Source organism: Cervus elaphus, chromosome 21 (assembly GCF_910594005.1).
Source record: "Cervus elaphus chromosome 21, mCerEla1.1, whole genome shotgun sequence".
NCBI lineage: Eukaryota > Metazoa > Chordata > Mammalia > Artiodactyla > Cervidae > Cervus > Cervus elaphus.
The window spans coordinates 62,004,001-62,025,202 of record NC_057835.1 but is presented as its reverse complement, the minus strand read 5'-3'; the positions used below and the strand labels follow the sequence as shown (position 1 = coordinate 62,025,202).

General features: G+C 32.9%; 1 protein-coding gene across 33 annotated transcripts in view; it reads left to right on the top strand.

Moving 5' to 3' along the window:
- Positions 1-21,202, top strand: part of RIMS2 (regulating synaptic membrane exocytosis 2) — a 590,415-nt gene that overhangs the window by 426,446 nt on the left and 142,767 nt on the right. For 20 of the 33 annotated variants that reach the window (XM_043880169.1, XM_043880167.1, XM_043880141.1 and 17 more), the window contains one exon: positions 11,691-11,791. The exons of the other annotated variants lie outside the window; for them this stretch is intronic. In XM_043880169.1, coding sequence (XP_043736104.1) covers positions 11,691-11,791 — 101 coding nt within the window. The remainder of the gene's footprint in view (positions 1-11,690; positions 11,792-21,202) is intronic. 33 annotated transcript variants of the gene reach the window in all.

The window sequence follows — 21,202 nt, the reverse complement described above, 5'->3', positions numbered from 1 at the left end:
CGACTTAACAACTGACCAGCAACAACAACTGGATTAATCAGGTATGTGACACAACTGACAGGAAGAACCTAGTCACGGGTCATAAGGTCATGCTGAATGTAAAGGAGGTTGGTAGGAAAGAGAACCAGAAGGAATCTCTAAAAAGAAGACTGCAGATTAAAAATTACCATATCGCAGTCTAAGCTTGACTCACAGGGAAATAGCCTGAAGAAGCATTGCCAAAAAAGGAAAATAGCCAAGAGGAGATGTAGCTAGAAAAGAAAAAGGAGACGTGTTTAAAGGGAGAACATTGGGAAAAGAGAAAAGAATTAAACAAGAGCTGAGAGTGGTATGTTGAAAGAGAGAAAGAGAGTCATTTCATGACTAAATATTTCAAATTATGAGTTTTAAAAAACAGACCAGTATCAGTCACCTTACAAATTTTCTAATTAAAAAAAAAAAAAAAGTCCTACCACAAACTGCCGTGCTGACTGTTGTTCAGTCGCTCAGTCGTGTCCGACTCTCTGTGACCCCATGGACTGCAGCACGCCAGGCCTCCCTGCCCTTCACCATCTCCCTGAGGTCACTCAAACTCACGCCCATGGAGTCGGTGATGCCATCCAACCATCTCACCCTCATGTCACCCCCCTTCTCCTCCTGCCTTCAGTCTTTCCCAGCATCAGGGTCTTTTCCAATGAGTCAGCTCTTCACATCAGGTGGCCAAAGTATTGGAGCTTCAGCTTCACCATCAGTCCTTCCAGTGAATATTCAGGGTTGATTTCCTTTAGAATTGACCGGTTCAGTCTCCTTGCTGTACATGATTACAACACATGTAAAGCTGTTAGCACAATTCCTAGCACGTACAGAGTATTACTGTCATTGTTAAGAACTTAATTATGCCAGAACATTAGTATCAAGTTCTAGAACACACAATTTTAACTGTGTATTTTTAAAAGCATTGTTATATTTCATTTTCTGTGCCTTGATCAGATAAAATTTTAGTCTAAAAACTATTGGAGAAAAATTATAAGCTTAGTCTAAAATTATAAGCTTAGTCTGAAATCTGATCAGTGGTTCTCTGGGCTGGCAGGGGGAGGACTGATAATACAGCAACACCAGGGAACTTTTTAGGGTAACAAACACTCTGCAGCCTGATGGTGGCGAGGCTGCGTGACTATATACATGTGTCAAATGTCATATACTTTTGTACCTACACAATGTGAATATTAATTTTTGTAACTTATGCCTCCATACATCTGACTTTTAAAATTATTGAAAATATACAAAATTAAAATGAATATTAATATATTACTCAAATACTACCAAATATATGCTAATAGAAAATTTTACTTTATCTCACCCTTCTCAAGCAATTAAGAGCCATGTTCCCTCCCAAAACAGGGCATGTTAATGGACAAGGTTGACCTATGACTTCTGAGAGAAGAGATGACTACAGTGGATGAGCTGGAAAACAGAGAAAGGACCAACACTTTGTATCTAATGCAGTAATCAGTTAACCAAGAAAGATGAAGAACAAACAAGGTGGTTAGCAAATAGAGTCTGGATATTTTAGACATTTATTTATAACTAAAGGAAGAGCAGACGTGAGAAGTAGCTAACTTGTTTTGGACAAACTGTGTTTTAGGTGCTGAAGGGGATTTTAGGTGTATTTAGAAAACACCAAAAATGTGAGCCTTAGGGTTACAGGGAAGGTAGGAACTAAAGGGAGGAATACTCCTAATTGAAGTGATGGTTGAAACTATGGATTTAGACAAAATCACTCAAGTATGAATAAAAAAGAAAATTACAGTAACACTTTAGGAAATGCATATATGTCAATGATGGGCTGAAAAAGATGAGCTCACAAAGTCATCTGAGAAAGAGCGAACAAGAGGAGTATCAGAAAAATATGGAGCCAAACTGATGGAGAGAATATCAAGAATAGGGTAGTATAGTATAGTAACACCAAGTGCTGCAGTGAGCCCAGTAGAATGGTGCTGAGGAATGATCACTGGATTTGGCACATATGACCTTTGAGGAAACTTTTGAGACCTAAGTTTGAAAATATCAGGCTTACCTTAGCTACAGTATTCAATGAAGTTTTTCTTTGAGTAAAGTCATCATGTAATAAGAGGAAACAAGCAGTAACCAAATAATGTTGCACTTGACTCAGTATTGGAGACAGTAAGAGACTCTATATTTGGGTAGTCTAACTTGACAGCTCAAATATATAATGCTCACTGGTACAAGCACAGATGCTCACATCATGTAAAAATCCAGTGTTTTTATACTAGATACAGTGGATCCCATGGTGATGAATAACTAATGACTATGAAGTTAATTCCACATATTGCAGATTTTACTCTTGGGAGACCCCGTATAAGAACTAGCTTAGACACGGGGATTGGGAGGGTTTGGACTTGGCATAGTTGCAAAACTAGGACTCAGTGATCAGTCACTGTGGTGTAAGTTATTTTAATCCATAACTGAGTTTCCCAATGCTTTGTAGGTACTATTTTTATTTCTAGTATATAAACTGAAAAATCCAGGTACAAATCTATTAAATAACTTACTCTTAATCATTTGAATGTGGAATTTAAGCTGAAACATTCAGATTTGGTGCCAGAGTCCATGCCTTCAGCCTCAGGAAATGGGGGCTTTATTGGTGGCAAGGTAGAGAATAAAGGGAGGTCGGGTGGGCGATACTGTGCAGAGAACATGAAAGAACAGGCTAGAGGTCTAGGAAGAAGAGAACAGGAAGAGAGTTCAGGAAGGGAAATCTAATGTCAGTGGAGACCAACTAAAGCCAGTTTGCAGTTTTATTTAGGATCCTCTGTGCAACTATATTCCCATGTGTAATTTGGAAAGTTGAATGAAATTCAGTTTAATCTCTAACATAGGTTAATCTCTACTGGTGCCTGTTCATTCTTTCTCTGAGAGTGATCTCATCTAACTTTAATTTTCTTTCTTCTCAGTACTAAACAGGAATATTTCGTAAAATGTCCCTATTCATGGAGGCATTCAAGATAAATTTCTTTGAATATTGTGTGACATTACTCTGTATAGTCATTCTTGCACCATTGACCAATAATAATCATTATTAGCATCTTTGGAGAAAGAAATACATCTTGATGTCCAAGCATGGGTACTATTTAAAATCTACATATCTAAATATTTCAATCAAGGGCATATAGATTTAGGTACTATTAATTTCCGAACTAATATACATAAGAAAAGTTACATAGGTCTCTTTTCCAGCATAGATCTTACCCCAGTTTTTATATGATGGATATTTTTATGATTTTTAAATTAACACAGTCAGTATTTCGAAGTATATTTAAATTTCTATTTGTTTCTAAACAAACAAATGTAAAGATGCATTTAAATTTCTTTATTATACTCCTTTCAAACCTTCGGTGCTATTCTTCGATATATGTGAATGGATGTAGTTGAAGTTTATTTTAAGGATATGTTAATTAGGCTCCAGATGTCAGACACAGTGTGATCTGTGATAATTATGTCATACCAAAACGCAGGAAGGTGGAGACAAGACATACTCATGGTACTGTTATGACTTTACCACCCTGTGGATTATCTCATCTATAATGTAGATTTTAGCTATAAGGAAAAGTCAGAACATTCCAAAGTGCTTAACATGTATAAGGTATACCTTATTAACCTGATGAATCTGACTCATGTTTTTATATTTTATCAGTGGTTATTATACTATTTGTTAAAAGCAATTTTAATGATAATCATTGCCTTCCTTCTTTGAGGGACTTACATTTTAAAATTTAGTTTATCTTCTAAAATATATCTTGTGTTTTCAAAGATAAAGGAGTTGGCTAACAGGTTTAAAGTAATTAAGTTATTAGATTGCTAACATTTCCCCCTAAACATGTCAATGTACACTGTAGAAAATGTTACATTTTAGCTAGTCTGAAAGATGCTTCTAGATTAGATTGCCCTTATGATCTTTTTTTTTTTTTCTGTACAAAATTTTTGGTTTAATGAGCTTTTCAGTTCTCTCTGTCTCTCTTTCCCAGCCTCCCTCCCTCCCCCTTTTTTGCCTTTCTCCTTCCCTCCTTTACTCCTTCATCTCATTCCTCTCCCTGCTGCTATACACACACACACACACAAACACACACATACGCATGCATTCAGTAAAGGAAATTTTAATGAATGCAATGCCAGGGCAAAGAGAGCAAGAATTTCTAAAACACTTTACATTTTCTATATTGATGAAATAGGTATTACAATATAAAAGAACAAGCACTTAAAACATTATTTAGCTTCAGAATTAACCAGAGAGTTATATAGCTGAAAGGAACATAAAGACTATCTGATCCAAAATTATTTATTTTGCAGATGGTGAACTTAATGCCCGAAAAGGTGAAATGAAGTGCTGACACTTATAGGGCTTGAGAAATTAAGACTTGAACCCTAGTCTTGGCTCTTATCTTTTAAACTAGTGCTGTTTTTAAGAATGTCTTCAATCCCATATAATACAAACATACTCGTTACTCAAAATCTGGGTAGTTCCAAGCCTTATCAACACTGTGATGATTACTTCCACTGAATTCTCCATGGTCAAAACCCTGATCTACCATGATTCCAAGTACATCCTGATTTTACACGTTGAAACATAAAAAGGTGCTAAAATCCAAGTCCTCTGAATAATAAAATCTCAGTAAGTCTGTTCACTGAATTTAGATGTTGAAAATACACATACTGTATTTCCTGAGATCACTAGACCACATCTTATCACATATGTCCTAAAGTAGTTTGAATATCAGTTTCTTTTGACTACAGTGAAAGGAGTCTTTGAAATTTGTCTATAGCATCTCCTCTGAAGTATCATTTAATGAATATGGTAGAGAGTTAATAGAGAAACAGCATACAGATACACAGAGTAACAGGTAACCTAAATATCTAACACAGATCTTTAAAGTTGAGAACATAATTCAAGAGACTATAACCCATAACTATGAACCTTACAGTAAAACAACAGTTATATAAGTTTCTAGGACTCTTACGTTTCATTTAATTCCCTATGTTACTTTTAGGCACTTATGAAGTTCAGTTTTCCTTCATTTCTAGGAGTCAAGATAATTTTATAAGTAAATGCAATATAAGCAAAACCAAATCATACTTTCTTTCATTGTAAATGTGTTATTTCCTAGTGACAACAGTAGAGAAATCCTCAAAATTGATTGACTTGGAAATAGCTATTTCTCAAAACTCATGTGTCTTTGTATAGTTACGATTATGTTTGTTTAACACTTCAAAATAAAATGCTTCCATTTGCCCCAGTACTAGTACAAAATAATTTGGTACATAATTTATAATTTTTTCACAGCATTTATTTCCGAATCTTTTCTCAGTTTAATTTGTTCCAATATTTCTTAATTCTCTGCATTACATTTATTTTAACAAATAATTTGGCTAATAAAAGTGTACTTTTTATGAGGCTCTAGTATAAATATTTTAATCTAAAAATATGATAAAATTCTTTATAGACAAGTGATTATGAAGAAATTATTTTAAAGTGAACTTAAGTTTTTGTTGCACAGTTTCTTAGGTCCTACACTTGAAAATAACATGGAAAATTTACGAACATGCCAAATCACCTTTTGTATTAATATACATAAAAATTGGAAAGATGTGCACTTTATTACATTTGGAAGTATTTCTTATTTTGTACCACTTTTAATCAGTACACCCACATACTTTTATTTAACAAGAGAGTATGTCCCTAAGGTAAATAATTAATGATTGCACATTTGCATTTTTAAAACTATTTAATATTTATTTCCAAAACACTTTATCAAACCATGACAAAATATTTTCAAACTGGATAATTTGTCTTTGTTCACATTAACATTATATTTTGTGTGTTTTTTAATAATTTTTTTTCTGTATATTGTATGATCATTGTGGACACTTCATAAACTATATATTAAACACAAATAAGCCAAAAGCACTTATACTAACTTCTGGTAACCAATGATAACTACTCTGATGTGTAAATCTTAAATCTTTTTCACTCCATCTCTTTGTCTTTTATATCAGTTATGTCCATTTATGTTTTTATGAGTATGTTTTTTAAAATTACTAACTATAGTACAATATCCATAATTCAATATTTTATAATATCTTTTATATAATTTATATAGGTGAATGCATGTAAACACTATTCACATAATTTTTTGTGAATGTATAATATTCTGTAGACATGCCATAAATGCATGTAATTATTCCCCTATTTTGAACATTTGGAATTTCTTTTCCCCAGTCTTTAAAATGATCAAACTATAGTGCAATGAATATGTATGTATATCTTTGTACATTGATTTATTTCTTTAAGAAAGATCCTGGGACGTGAAATTTCAGGTTCAAAAATTTAAGGAGCTTGCTTTTAATATTTATACATCAGGTGCTTGGGAAAACACTCATATAAATGACCATGAATTTTCTGTCAACAGCTAGTTTATTACTATCAATCTGAAAAGTATTTTTTCTGTTACTAGATTATTGAAAAAGTACTTAAAATATTCAATAAAATAAAAAAGAATACTTTATTTTTGAATTGCACTTCCTTTGGAAAAAATAACATGACAAAATATTACATATTCTTATTTATCTCATGAGTCATTTTAACAATTTCTATTCTTACTCCTCTGACTTTTGAAAAACATCAGTGAGTTGTTTTTATAGTCTACCTACTGAATCTAGAAAATAAATATGCAAATAGCTGTGCTTTTTCTTGTGTCATTGTTACCTCAGAGTGAGAAAACAGCTGCACGCACTGATTATATCTTTTTTTATTGCTCTTAATTTGGTACATGTCTAAATGGTAATTGCAGCATTTAGAGAGTCCATGAATTTGGCCTTTTTAACTTTGTTCATTCGAAATATGTTATTTCTATCACTGTCATCATTGTTGTCTGTAACCTACTTTTGTTTTGTTGTTCCTCTTCCACACTGTTGGTATTTAAATGGTCTTTGACCTCCATGAGGTTTTCCAGGTGGAGCTAGTGGTGAAGAACCTGCCTGCCCTTATTTGTTTCTGTTTGTATTTCATTTTTTGCTTCCCTTCTTCCTTGTTGATTTCATTTATTCCTAACCAGATTTTAATGCCTCATAATAAAATATGAATTGAAAATTAAAAAAAAAAAAAGAACCTGCCTGCCAGTGCAGGATACATAAGAGATTCACGTTCAATCCCTGGGTCAGAAGATCCCCTGGAGGAGGACATGGCAACCCACTCCAGTATTCTTGCCTGGAGAATTCCATGGGCAGAGGAGCCTGGCAGGCTACAGTCCATGGGGTCGCAAAGGATCAGACATCACTGAAGTGACTCAGCACAGCACAGCACAGACTTCCATGATGTTGTAATCACAGGTTCTCTAATTTATTTTCTCGGTTTTTCTTTCTTTGAGCTTTGCTGTTGGACTTAAAAGAGTTTTCCCTCTTAAGATCCCCAGATTTAAGTATTTTATTTAAGAATACATGATGGGTGCCTGAGTCAGCAGTCCTGCAATTTTCTGACCACTACTTAGCTTAAATATGAATTGCATTATTGCCAGACTTCAAAGTGTCCTTACTTCAAAGAAGTATGATGTGTGAGGCTGCTTTGGGACACCAACAGCTGTTTGTGTGTGTGTGTGTGTGTGTGTGTGTGCATGCACGCACACACTTAGAAAAGCAAACTTAAAACTATTGTTTGCACTGCACTACAGAAATCACTGAAGAGGTACTGTAAATGTAGAAACCTAAGCTACCACTGTCTTGCTGCTGGTTAATCTGGTCATATTCAATACATCTATGATTACTAAATCCACCTATAACTTTAACTTTTTAAACTTAATTGCCATACCAGTATTATAAATATGACTTTTTAACTTTTTGGGCAAATACACTCTTTTTAAGTTAAAAGTAACCACAACAATTATTTATTGGTTTAAGAATAAGTACACTTCTTAGATGGATTATATTATTAAGGCATTGAAACAAGAAGTATTTTCTTAGTGTACTTAATAATTTATACCAAGAATTTGAGACAATTTGAATATTACAGTGTAATATCTTTAATAACTTTTAAGAAATAGAAACATATGCAAACTTTTGTTGAATTGGGTTTGTCCAGGAAGACTGATAATCTTATTAACCTTTTAATCTACTTTTGTTATAATTTGAAAATATATTGATATTTGATTTGATATTGAACATTATAATGACTAAGTTTTTTAGTGTACTCAAATTACAAAATTATATGAAACCACTAAGATGTCTTCTGTAAATAAGCATAGTGTCTTCACATATAAGAATATGACTCAATGATTACTAGATAAATTTACCTTCTAAACTTATGAACCAGCCTTTCCCCAAATGTATTTTTGAGACTATTTCAGCAAGATATTACTTGATAATAGATGCGGAAGTGAGCTATCTGCAATCAAATGATTAGTCATTATTACAGAATATTCAGGACCTTGTATATGCAAATTTTAGGGTAGATTTGAAGGAGAGAAAAGAATTGGAGAAAAATCTGCCTTATCACTTTAACTTACTTTTCTTTGGAGAGTCCAGCCTTGGACGTTAGAGTTAAAGTTGAGAAATTACATATTCTATTCCCTAACCAGATAGCAAGCAACTCTTCTACTTGCATATGTGCTAGCTAAGTTGCTTCAGTCATGTCTGACTCTTTGCAGTCCTATGGACTGTAGCCTGCCAGCATTGCTCTGTATGTGGGATTCTCCAGGCAAGAATACTGGAGTGGGTTGCCATGCCCTCTCCAGGGGATCTTCCCAATCCAGAGATCAAACCAGTGTCTCTTATGTCTCCTGCATTGGCAAATGGATTCTTTACCACTAGCACCAGCTGAGAATTCCTCTACTTGCATAGATTCCTCCATATGGTTTTTCATTTTTGGGAAAAATAAAAATTACTGAGTTTGATTGAAAGAAATACTGGTATTGAAAATATGATTTCTGGATTATTTTCCATAACGAAAATGAACAACAACAAAAAATTATCTTGCTGGTGAAGAATCCCTTATAGTAGTTCTCTGTATTCAGGATACTTTCTTCTCTAAGGATATTATTATCTGTGGAGTGTTTTCTTTAAGAAAATAGCTTGATAAAAAAATGTAGAAAAGAAGTGGAAGACTTAAAATACTATTGGAGAGAGGCACTGTTTTTCTTACAGATTAGGTTCCTGGGAGAATTTTAAGTTAAAAGTATATTTACCCAAGTTTGTTTACTGTATATTCACTAAGATGGTCCCTTGAGATTTCATTGGTTAAGACTCTAACAAAGTAAAAATAAATTATGTAAATGAATAAATACCAGAGCCTAGCCAAAAAAAAAAAGGAATAAAAGGAAAAAGAATCTAATGAATTTTTCCAATTTAAGGACTATACAGATGATGATTGAGTTTGGAAAGATTTTGAGATTGGAATTCAGTTGATATATTTAAATGTTTATATTACTCTATTTGCATCTTTGTTTTCTTTTAGCAAAAACAGATTAATATCCTTCTTAGCTTCCCATCAGTGACGTGTTAAATGTATATGATGTTCCATAAACCTGATTCTACAAAATCTTCAAACCATTACTAAGGAAAAAAGTTCTTCATTGCAAAATTACCAAAATGCTTCAATGCAGGGTTCAGCAAGCTGTGGCCATGGACCAAATTCAGCCCATTGCCTATTTTGTAAATAAAGTTTTATTGGAATACACATGTACATTTTGTGTACATAAAATATATGTGTTGTCTAAATCTGCATTCATATTACAATGGCAGAGGTGCAGCAGAGACCTCATGGTCTGCAAAGTCTAAGATGTTTACTGTTGAAATCTTTACAGAAAAAGCTTCCCAACACCTGTCAGTGTATATCCCATAATTATCCAGTAATCAGGAAGAATTTAATGTAGCGTCATAGGAGGTTGATGTCCAGAAAATAGTCTCTATATTAGAAAATGCATATATGTATATGTGTATGTGTATATATGTATATGTGTATATATATTTATATATATGTGCATAAAATGTGTTTAAACCTTGTCTATTGTTGCTATTTATATTTAAAACACTATTTTGCCATTATAATGTCAAAAAACTTCAAAGAACCTTCCCAAATACTTACTTTAGCTAGTATTTTTTTAGCACACAACTTTTTGAAGCTTTTTCATTCCCTTGGCCTTGGAGAAATAAACATATTTATCTGAGAATATCTCTTGAGGTACAAACAACTCCAATATTGTATTTTAATAAATAATAGACATTTATACCTGATGATATTTAACACACATCATGGAAGCACTCACTTGATTTTGTGTATCATTCAATTTATATAAATATATTTCTATTCCCCATTTTATAATTTGGCACAAAATAACTCATATCATTATTAAAATTTGACTCAAACTGATTAGATGATTTAAATTTGCACTTTTACTTAGAGGTCATGTAATCTGAACTCTGTACATTCTTTTAGTGAAGATTTTCTTAATCCTTTTTGAAACATTTTCTTCCCTTGGTATGTTAGTTTAGTTATCAATTTTTACTTAAAATTTTTGCTTGCAATTATCAAATATACGGTGAGGGTTTTTCCAGGATGAGTATTAAAATGCCAATTTTGAATAGTCACACCTATGGTCCATATGCCTTTACTACAGTTTTAAAGTTATGATCTTAAGCAAGGAGTGCATGTGTGTGTGTGTTCACAATCTTACATAGACTCAGTGTTTGTGAATTTACATGGCAACTTTTTTTTGGAGAAAACCAGTTGAACCTACTAAACTATGATTATTTTTCCCAGTTTGTAGATTTGTAGCATACAAATTGAGATTTTGTTTTTCCATTATCCATATTAATGAGAAATGTTTTTTCATTTCTCACGTTTGCTTTTTCATGTTTACTAAGATTTGTTCACTGAATTTAGTTCTTATTCTAACCAAAGTTTTTAAAAACCCTCTTGATATCTATAGTTGATGTGTTTTGAGGAAGCACCTTTACAGACAGCATTAGTCTCATCTTGTAATAAGCTTACCATCTCAATTTTTCTCCTCACTTTCTTTTTTCCCCTGAAATGATTTCAGTAATACTTTGTGCCTTTACCGGGCATGGTTTGTTTTCAAGAGTATTACTCCAAGTGCCTCTTTCTTGATCCTAGTTTTAGAAAATCCATGTTCAAAAGATCTTGATAGCTACATTCACATGGATGCTGAAACAACCTGCTTTGATACATGGGCTGATTTTTTGATAACTTAAAATGCAATTGTACAGTCGTGTTTGAAACTATTATACTTGCAACTTCTTTCCAGTAAATAATTTCAATCTTGATGCACTAATTACAGACCAAAATTCTTACAATAGTACTGTTGTCATGTTTACGTGCTGTCGAATATATTCTCCTGGACATTTACCAGAAAGTATTATCTAGCTAATGAAGATATGTTCTCTTCTGTTTAAAATTTTTTACACCTTATTCAGATTTAATTATTTTACATATTTAATAATCATGCTTTTATTTACCAAATTGCATACTTAAATAAATCTTAAAAATAATATGATATTTAATTTGTACTACTACCTTGAGTGACAGTAGTATATCAGCCTAGCATTTTTTTTTTTGTACATCCTGTAAGTAGGGCTCAGAAATAAGAACCGAACATTAATTTTATGGGTTTTTTTCTACTCGATAGGTGCTATGGATATAGAGGAGAGAAATCGCCAAATGAAAATTAACAAATACAAACAGGTAGCCGGATCAGATCCCAGACTGGAACAAGATTACCATGCAAAGGCAAGACATTTTTCTTTTTAAAAGTTGTGAAATAATCAATCATATGAAACCGTTAGATTCTCAAACTGCTGAAGGCAGATTAGTCAGAAACAAACATATAATGCAATGGCCCCATGATATTATTAAATGCTAAAATTTATAATGTGTTTGTATACCAACTTTTAGGTAGAGATTTGCCTTAATTTTTGAAAAAAGTCATTGTATAATATAAGAGGTTAAGGAAATGGAACTCTTAAATGATCTGAAGAACAAATCTTTTAGAAGTTTTCATTTTATAAAACCTACAAAGGCCCTAACACCCTTTAAAATGTATAGGAAGAACTTCTATTTTCATCTTACGGTTTTCCTCCATACAGTTTTTTGTTTATAGTATTTTAATTCGATCTGATTTTTAGTAAGTTTTTGAAACAAAATACATACTCATGAGTTGTCATAAGGAATTCAACAAGTTTTTTAGTGAGAATCTTTTTGAACCACTTTTTGGTAATAAATTGAGGTATGAAGTCTTCCAAGATAGGAAAAAAATATTCTTTTTATTGTTTGTGCTCTTCATTGCCTTTATGTTTTCAAAACATTTTTAGGTTTATCATATTATTCATTCCCAAAGTCATGAAAAGACTTTGCTCTAATGTACCTATTTAAGATTTAACAAAAAGATAAAAATAGCAAAGCTTATTCGTAACTTTTAGTTATTATGTACTCTCATAATTACTGTCATATAATATCTGTGGTCTTTTATCTGTGTACTAGAGAAAAGCTGTTTGGATTTTTCTATACTTGGGTCTATTTTATCCTTACCTTCTGAAACTTCAGTTTCTTTCAATTATACCTCATTCTTCAGTAAAAATAAGATTTATTAAGTAAAGCATAACTGACTATGCTGGATATGTGTATATTGTAGGCAGCATATGTTTTTAGTTTCTCTGTTATATGACCTAGAGGAGGCAGATATTCTTTCATCAGCATCATGTTCCAAACCAGCGGTCTCTTTTCCAAATCACATGAACATTTACCGATGTGGTGAATACAGGATTGTTCATCACAGCGTTCTGTTGTCCTGGAAATGGCACGGGCCTAAAGTCTAGAGAAAGGTAAATTTAAGACCAACAAAAAAATAGCCTTGCCTTTGCTTTGCAGGCCATAAACTTCTAGAAATTTTCCTCTAAAATGAAAATATGAATAACTTCAAATAGGTTTGGTGAATTTCATAGAAAATAGATTTGTAATGATACAACATTTCAGATACATCTCTAACCTTTTGAGCTTGATATTAGAACTGATTTCTATCCCTTTCCAGGTATTTTTAAAAATATATCTGTCTAGGGCTAAATAGGCATAAACTTTTGTGGCATCTGCTATGCCTAATTTCTCATTTATTCATTTTGTATAATCCAAAAATCAAGGCATTAAGTCCTGATAAAATAGGATATTAAAGCTTTCATAAACATAGCATAACACATTTGTTTCATTTGTTTGTTTATATCCCAATGTACTTAAAATAGGATATTAAAGCTTTCATAAACATAGCGTAACACATTTGTTTCATTTGTTTGTTTATATCCCAATGTACTTCAGGAAGGAATGTAGGTGATTTTTAAAATACATATAATGCTATTGTCAATGAAGAAATGAGTATCAAGGGAAAATGAAGTCAAGACACAACAAGGTAATACCAGAAGTAAAGCTTGTGAAGGGCAAAATGCATAGTGTGAGATCCTATATGCCTGCTTCATGTGGGGCTTATATTCTGACTGTGAGCTTCCTCACAAACCTCAAAGGCAGAAAGAGAAACTGGATCACTCATATGATTTACATTGTTCATACAATAAAAATAAGTTCCTGAGAAGCAATGCCAATGATTCTTGTTATGGATACCTGACAAATTTATTACAAGAGAATGAACCAAAGGAATACTATAAGTGTGGCTGAAAGTTTATTTTTAGAAAAACAAGGTTTGATTACATTCCAGTTCATAAATTAATTCTTGAGACCTCCAAGTTTTATAACTTTGACACCAATTATTTTAGGTTAGAGAAGATTTAAATCTTGGCAAAGGACTAATTATGCTAAGCAACATAATTTCCTATGTATTTGCTAAGGCAGTGGTTTTCAAACTGTAGTTCCAGACCAGTAGCATCAACGTCACTTCAGAATTTTTGGAAATGCAGTTATCTGGCCCTCTCTAGAACTACTTAAACAAAACTCTAGGAGTTCTTGTGTTTTAACAAACCTCCCAAGTGATTCTGATGTGAACTATAGTTTGAGCACAACTGCTCTAAGACAGGCTGCTTATAGAATTTACTTCTAGGTAACTGAATGAGTTGACTTCCTCTTTTAGGGTTTTATTCAGAAGACAATGATGAATGATGTCACTTAAAAATGGAGACTTCCTTTGAGAATAAGTGATCTGATCTTTACAAGCCCTCTCCTAGTTTTTAACAAATCCTACCTATTGAATGTCAAATACTTAGAAATCTGTTTTCAGTTGCTGGAGTTATGCACTCAGCCTAACCAAGAAGGCAATCAAATCATTAAGATTTTAAAAGAATCCAAAACACGACTCTATTTTGTTCCACTCTGAATTTCCTTATGTGAAACTGTCTTTGCTGGATCATCTGTCTGCCTGTCATCCCTACTTTGGACTACCTCCTTCATGGATGAAAGAGAAAATTGTGGAGGATTCTTTTTCAGTCAAGTGCATGTATAGACTTAGTTATTATTCATTTCCATACTAACAATTCTTTAGATTAAAATTTTCAACAGCATCCCTCTCTTTTTAACTAGAGATATTTACCCTATATTACCATTCTTTTCTTCCTTGTTTGATTAACGAGTACCAACTAAATATTTGCTATTGACCTATGTGCTTCAGTATGTTGGGATTCCCTGATAGCTCAGCTGGTAAAGAATCCACCTGCAATGCAGGAGATCGTAGTTCGATTCCTAGGTTGTGAGGATCCCCTGGAGAAAGGACAGGCTATCTGCTCCAGTATTCTTTTCAATATATTAACTCATTCTTGAAAACATTATTTAATAAGGAAGGGAACTAAGCCATAGATAAAAAGATTAAGTAATCTACACCAATTCACATTAAATCTTGGAAAATATTATTTGTAGCTAATCTCGTCAATTTTGAGATAACTGAGATTAAGTTCAAAAGCCATGGAGCATGTGCTGTACCTCTGAGCTATAGTCCTGAAATTCTAGTGAAACTATGAAGAAGTTTTGATGGGATATAATTGTTAATGAAGTTTTTTAAAAAACTATATATTTCATGTTTTAAATGGCATTGCCTTCCTGAATTTCTCAAGTGTTCTGCACTGATAGTTGTAAACAAGTATTACTAATTTATAAAATATCTCCTTAGTAATTCACTTTGAAAGTACCCGAAGAACAGTGCCTTTAAAATTAGTGTCTAAGTATATTTTAAATATATTAGGAAATTTATAAGTAGACATTCTATATTTAATAAGAGCTAATTAATTAATTAATTATTTAATCAAATCCAGGTGCACACATGATTCCTATTCTCTCAGTGGATGAATTCTCGGGACTTTCCCCCTCAAAACAGAATTTAACTATGTAGCCAGCCTGTGCACCGTTTCGTGCCTATTACATTCTCTTTATCCCAGCTTAAATGTGATTCACCTATTCTACTCTCAAAGAAATTTAAGGATCAACTTAAAACCAATATTCTCTGCTCCCCATTGGTTCAGTAGAATGTGATTTCTTAGATTTAACAATGTGAGTTATACTTCAGCATAAGCCAACTACCTTTCCATGAGTAATATAATTACAATAATTAACAATAATTGATAAACAGTTTATATATATATATATCTGATAATTGATATGGAGAATTTGATAATATTTATTTAAGCATATGATGTTTGCTTTTAAAATTAGCCATATTTAGTGTTTCTAAATGAACTCAGAGGATTTTTTTTAAAAGGTAGTCCATAAGAATTCAACAGGGAAACTATAGTTTATTGATACTGTGTTTATTTGGAAATCAAAGTTTATTTTCCTGTAGAAAAAAAATGCTCTCTTTTGGTGCTTATGTTCCCATGAAATTATCACAAAAATATCTTATCCCTATTTTAGCACCTAAAATTTTGTTTTTGTGTTTATCTCTCTAAAATTAAGTAATATAGTCAATAAATTTCCCATAATTTTTCAGATATGAACCGGGAGTTCATATTAATCCATTTAGTGTTCTGGGGTCAGGGTACAATGGAGCAAAAGAAAGGCAAAGAGTTTCTATCCTTCTTTGTAGGTACCTAGTGGAGCACTTGACACCTCCTCTCCCAGGCTTCTTGTCTTTTAAAGATCCTTTCACTGATTTCAGGTCTTCCCTGGTGTCTCAGTCGGTAAAGAGTCTGCCTGCAGTGCGGGAGACCTGGGTTCAGTCTCTGGGTGGGAAAGATCCCCTGCATAAGGGAATGGCTATCCATTCCAGTATTCTTGCCTGGAGAATTCCATGGACAGAGGAGCCTGGTGGGCTACAGTCCATGGAGTCGCAAAGAGTAGGACACAACTGAGTGACTAACCCTTTCACTTTCACTGGTTTCAAAGAGGCATATTAGGAAGAAAGCAATCCCACTAAAGTAATTTACATTACAATATGAATTACATAGCACAGAGATAGTTTCTTTAAAAAAAATGAAAAGAAAAGCTCTATAAATACAAATAAACCTCACAAGATGAAGTTGTAGGCAGTATCAATATAAAAAATTCAGACAGTTCAAGGCAAAATATTTTTGGCAAATAAATCGCCATTGTTAGCTAAGCTGTGCCCTTTTTTAGAGCTTATTCTCGAGAAGAGAAGAAAATACTCATTCTTGGGACTCCAGAAGAGGGGAGATAGGTAGGAGCTGGTAAGGAGCGGCATATATGTGCTTCTTGTATGTTTGTTGTTTGTGGGTCAGGAGCACTTCAAGACTCTACTATCAAAATGAGGTCAGAGTGCAAGATGAGAACCCAGCCTGGAGTTAAGCAAACTCCACCTGGGTGACTTTGGGTAGCTCAACCTCTTCTCAGTTTCTTTATTAAATAGGCTTTGAGATCTATTTCTTAACTATTTTATATGTTGATGATTAGGAGGAAGTAAGATAATGTGTATATATATATATGTATATATATATATATGGTTTAGCTTTTAGTAAACTGCTTAATAAATGGTAAAGATATTTGTTATTATTATTTTATAATAACAACAAATGTTTCATAGACACCAGAAGTGAATATGATAATGTCAAAAGGAAGTGGTAAAGAAATAATTGAACTAATGAAAAGGATTTTAGTGTAACTCATATCATTGAATGTTCCCTTTATTCTCAAATAGATTAAAGCAGCAGAGATCCCCCCAAAAAATCAAATTTAAGGAGAAATAATTTATGAATCTTCAAAGGATATATTGATAAAAAGAGCACGGAACATAACATATGATGAGAAATTACATACTAAATTACTGAAATTCAGAAATGATGTTATCAAGGTTGACTTTGTATGAGCCTGGCTGGTTCTTGGAAAGTTGATTAATGGGTGAAATATGGCTATAGATATTTTAAAAGAAATACTCTGTAACAGCAGTGACATAAATGGATCTGAAAACTGAAAAACCAAATTTATAAAAAGTAAATTTTAAAATGTAGATTAGGTAGCCTTGTACAAACCCCTAAGATGATATATGAAAATACATATATTTATTGAAGGTGAAGAAATGAATGGTATAATTTTATAGCAGTGATTAAAATAAAATGATAGGGAAATTTTCTTTTTGGATAAACAGAAAAGTTGAGTTTCTGGTAGCACACAACACTGCCTAACAATAGTATAATTGATCTGGGCAGGGTGCCCACTGGAAGAAGAGCTGCTGCATCACTGATTCTTAAGCTACCCAGAGAACCTGATATTTGCTTGAAACAGACACCCTTGTACCAGCATTACATGGAATCATCTGATACATAGAGCAAGAGAATTATAATTAGGAGTGATTTTAGTAACCCAGTCTCTACTCTGTGAGGTTCTCATGGAAAAGGTTAAGGTGTCTTACATGAAGTAATGAAGTATCCTTTCTTAGACTAGGCTGCACAACCATTTTATAAACGGAAGTAGGATTCACATTAAAGAAAAAAACAACTGCTAGGCTTAGTCTAGCCAGATGTCCAGCAAAATGGTTTAATTTTTTTAAAAGTCAGAATTAAGATCACCTACTTAAAGTTTCCATCCCAAGCTAGGCCAAGAAATCTTACCACTTACTGATGAAGATGTCATGGAGAATGCCAGTGGCTAGACCTGGATTTCTTCACTAAAACATACCATTTCTCTAAATGTCTATTCTACTTTTGTCAATTTTCTCTATTGTTGTGCTCATTTCTGCATAACCTTGTAATAAGTTAGCTTCATGCTCTTTAGTAAAATTAGCACAGGGTGCTAATAATAATACCTACCTCAAAGGATTGTTTTCAAGATTAAATCTGTATGTATAACTCTTAAGCCTTTCCCTTCTCCAGGGGATCTTCCCAACCTAGGGGTAGAACCCAAGTCTCCTGCATTATAGGTGGATTCTTTACCAGCTGAGCCACAAGGGAAGCCATAAGGAAAAAGGAAATGTTAGCTATAGTATGATGATGGTGGGATGATGATGATGATGGTGATGGGGAAGGAAGAGAAAAAGAGAAATCATTTTCAACAGATACCTTGCTCTTACCATGTCTATATTTGTTGCCATTAACAATATACTACATATAGATTAGTATATCTTTAAAGTTATCCTAAAAAATATGGGAGTGAGAAGGAAGGAAAACTGTAAAAATTAATGATCTAAAAAGTATAAAAAGTGATTTGGGTTCTCTCATTCTTATCAGGTTAGTTAACTTTTGATCTGCCTCAGATTATTATTCTTGTCATGTTACTCTTTAGCCAGCTGGAATGTACTTAATAGAGAGATAAAATTATATTTACAGATAATTTGATTCTGTATACATGTCTATACATACACATCCTGAAAGCCCTGAGCCAAAGGAAAATTTCTCTCCTCCATATTTTAGCTGATGGAAGTAACAACTATTTATTTCTTCCTCATCTCACGGGTACCAGTATACCTCACTTTATGTAACAGACCTACAGTTAAAAATTTAATAGTAGAATTTTAGAAATTTTATATTTTTATCTGTGAATAATCTTTGAATGTAAAAGTTTATAACTTTAAGTTTCTTTTTTCTTTATGTTTATATTAATTTGCTAGGGCTGCCATAATAAATGTCACAGTTGCCTAGACAACAGAAATTAATTTTCTCACAGTCTGGAGACTGGAAGTCCAAGACTAAAGTACTGGCAGGTTTGATTTCTTTCAAGATATTTCTCTTTGGCTTGGGGATGACCACCCTCTTGCTATGTCCTCATATGGCCATCCCTCTGTTGTGTCTGTGTTTCAGTCATATTGGATTAAGGCCTACCAGTGTGACTTCATTTTACCTTAATCACTTCTTTAAAGGTTTTATCTCCAAAACAGTCACATTCTGAGATACTAGAAGTTAGCACTACAGCATATGAATTTTGAGGATACACAGTTTAGTTACAATATATCTCTACAAAGTAGTTAATAATATTTAGTTTACTACCTTAATGCATTATGAAAGCATATTTTATTGTAACGTAAACATGGATTTTTAGGCAACAAACTATAGCTATTTTTGTTTCAGACTTTTTGATTTCTTAAAATTGTGTTCACTGTTCTCTGTTTTTCCAACTACCTTCTCACATCCTAGGATATGAAATACTCTGTTTGCAAGTTCATTTTAAAAATTATTTTCCTTAGTTATAAGACCACATTTAAATTTTAAATGTTTTCTGAGGCAGACATTGAAACATGTGTCCTCTTTCTTTGCATTTTATTTGTGAATTGCTACCCCCTACTGTATAATCACATGTCAGGCCAGGGAAACCACATGTCAGGTCAGGAAATATAAAATAGATTTTTTTTTTTAATTATGAAGAAGTCATTTGAGATGAGTAGAACCAACTTATGTGTTAAAGAACACTGCAAGATTACAGAAGGAATTGTAATTTATTTCTCCCTTTTTTAGTAAATATAGAAAGAATTTTAAATAAATTGCATCTGGCTACTTGCTGGTAAAAGGGTCAACCTGTGGACAATAGCTGCTGTTGCCAAGAGCATAATTTCTCTCAGTATATTTCCAAAGAACACAAGAGGGAAACATTTTTCTTTTACCTTCAGCAAAAATAGAAATTTATGCATTCACCTTTGCTTTCATAAGACCCCCAGGGTTGCTGGCTTGCTAACAACAAGGACGCCCTACAGGGGATACAAGGGATGAAAGATACAGGTCACCAAGGGGTGAGAGATCTTGCTTTACATAGTCAAGGAGGATAAGGGAAATAAGGAAAAAGGGAAATGTGATAAATAGGGCAAAAACATTCTTTACAACTCAAATTTCATATACTTTAAAAGGGTTAAGTACAGTCATATAAAAATTACAAGCAGAAGAATATTCAAAACAACAGAGATATGAAAACATATAACCTTATGAACCAACCATGGCATTTATCACTTCCTAAAATACATATATCCTGTCTTATATGGTGCTTTTTTCTGCCCTTTTTATTAAACTATACACTTCTTGAGAATGGATATATAGTTTATTCAGATATTTGTTTGTAGACTCTCCACGGACAAGTAGGGACAAGAAACAAATTTCTGGAGAGAGTGTGGGTAGGTTCTTACCTAAGAGTCAAAAACAAATTTTCTAATGGATATATGATTATTGATTTCTGTCTAGAGTTAATCATAGTAGAAAGAATACTCAAAAAAATTTGAAAGACTAGGGTTCTAATTTTGATTCTACTAGTTATGCGCTAAGACTTTGGGTAAACTGCCCAAGAGTTCTTCACAAGCCAGCTTTTTCCTGTGTACAAATTGAGGGAAGCTTGTTATCTGTAAGTGCTACACAAATACAAGGTACTTTGGAGGCTGCCTAGAAAAAAAATCATTAGGTACTAATACATGGGTTTTAGGCAACTTCGTCACTAACTAAGCAAATCATTTAATCTCATAGCCTAATCTTCAAAATTAGATTTGAACTAGATTTTTTATATTTCATTTTCTTTGTCTACTGTTGTCTCCTTAATTGATTCAGTAATCTCTGATCAGTGTCAGGCTCTTTACTTAATGTATTCTCACTAATGATTGAAATTTTTAACTAACTTATGGTGTAATAATTATGATTTAGAGAATAAATTTATGTGTGTAATGTTTTTATCTCATACTTCACATGAAATAAATTATAACTAAGTTTGAAGTGAGACTTAAAATGTTTACTCAATTAAGGCAGTCAGCTAGGGCAGCAGTCCTCCATATCTCTAATATCAGTTTAATTTGGCTAATTA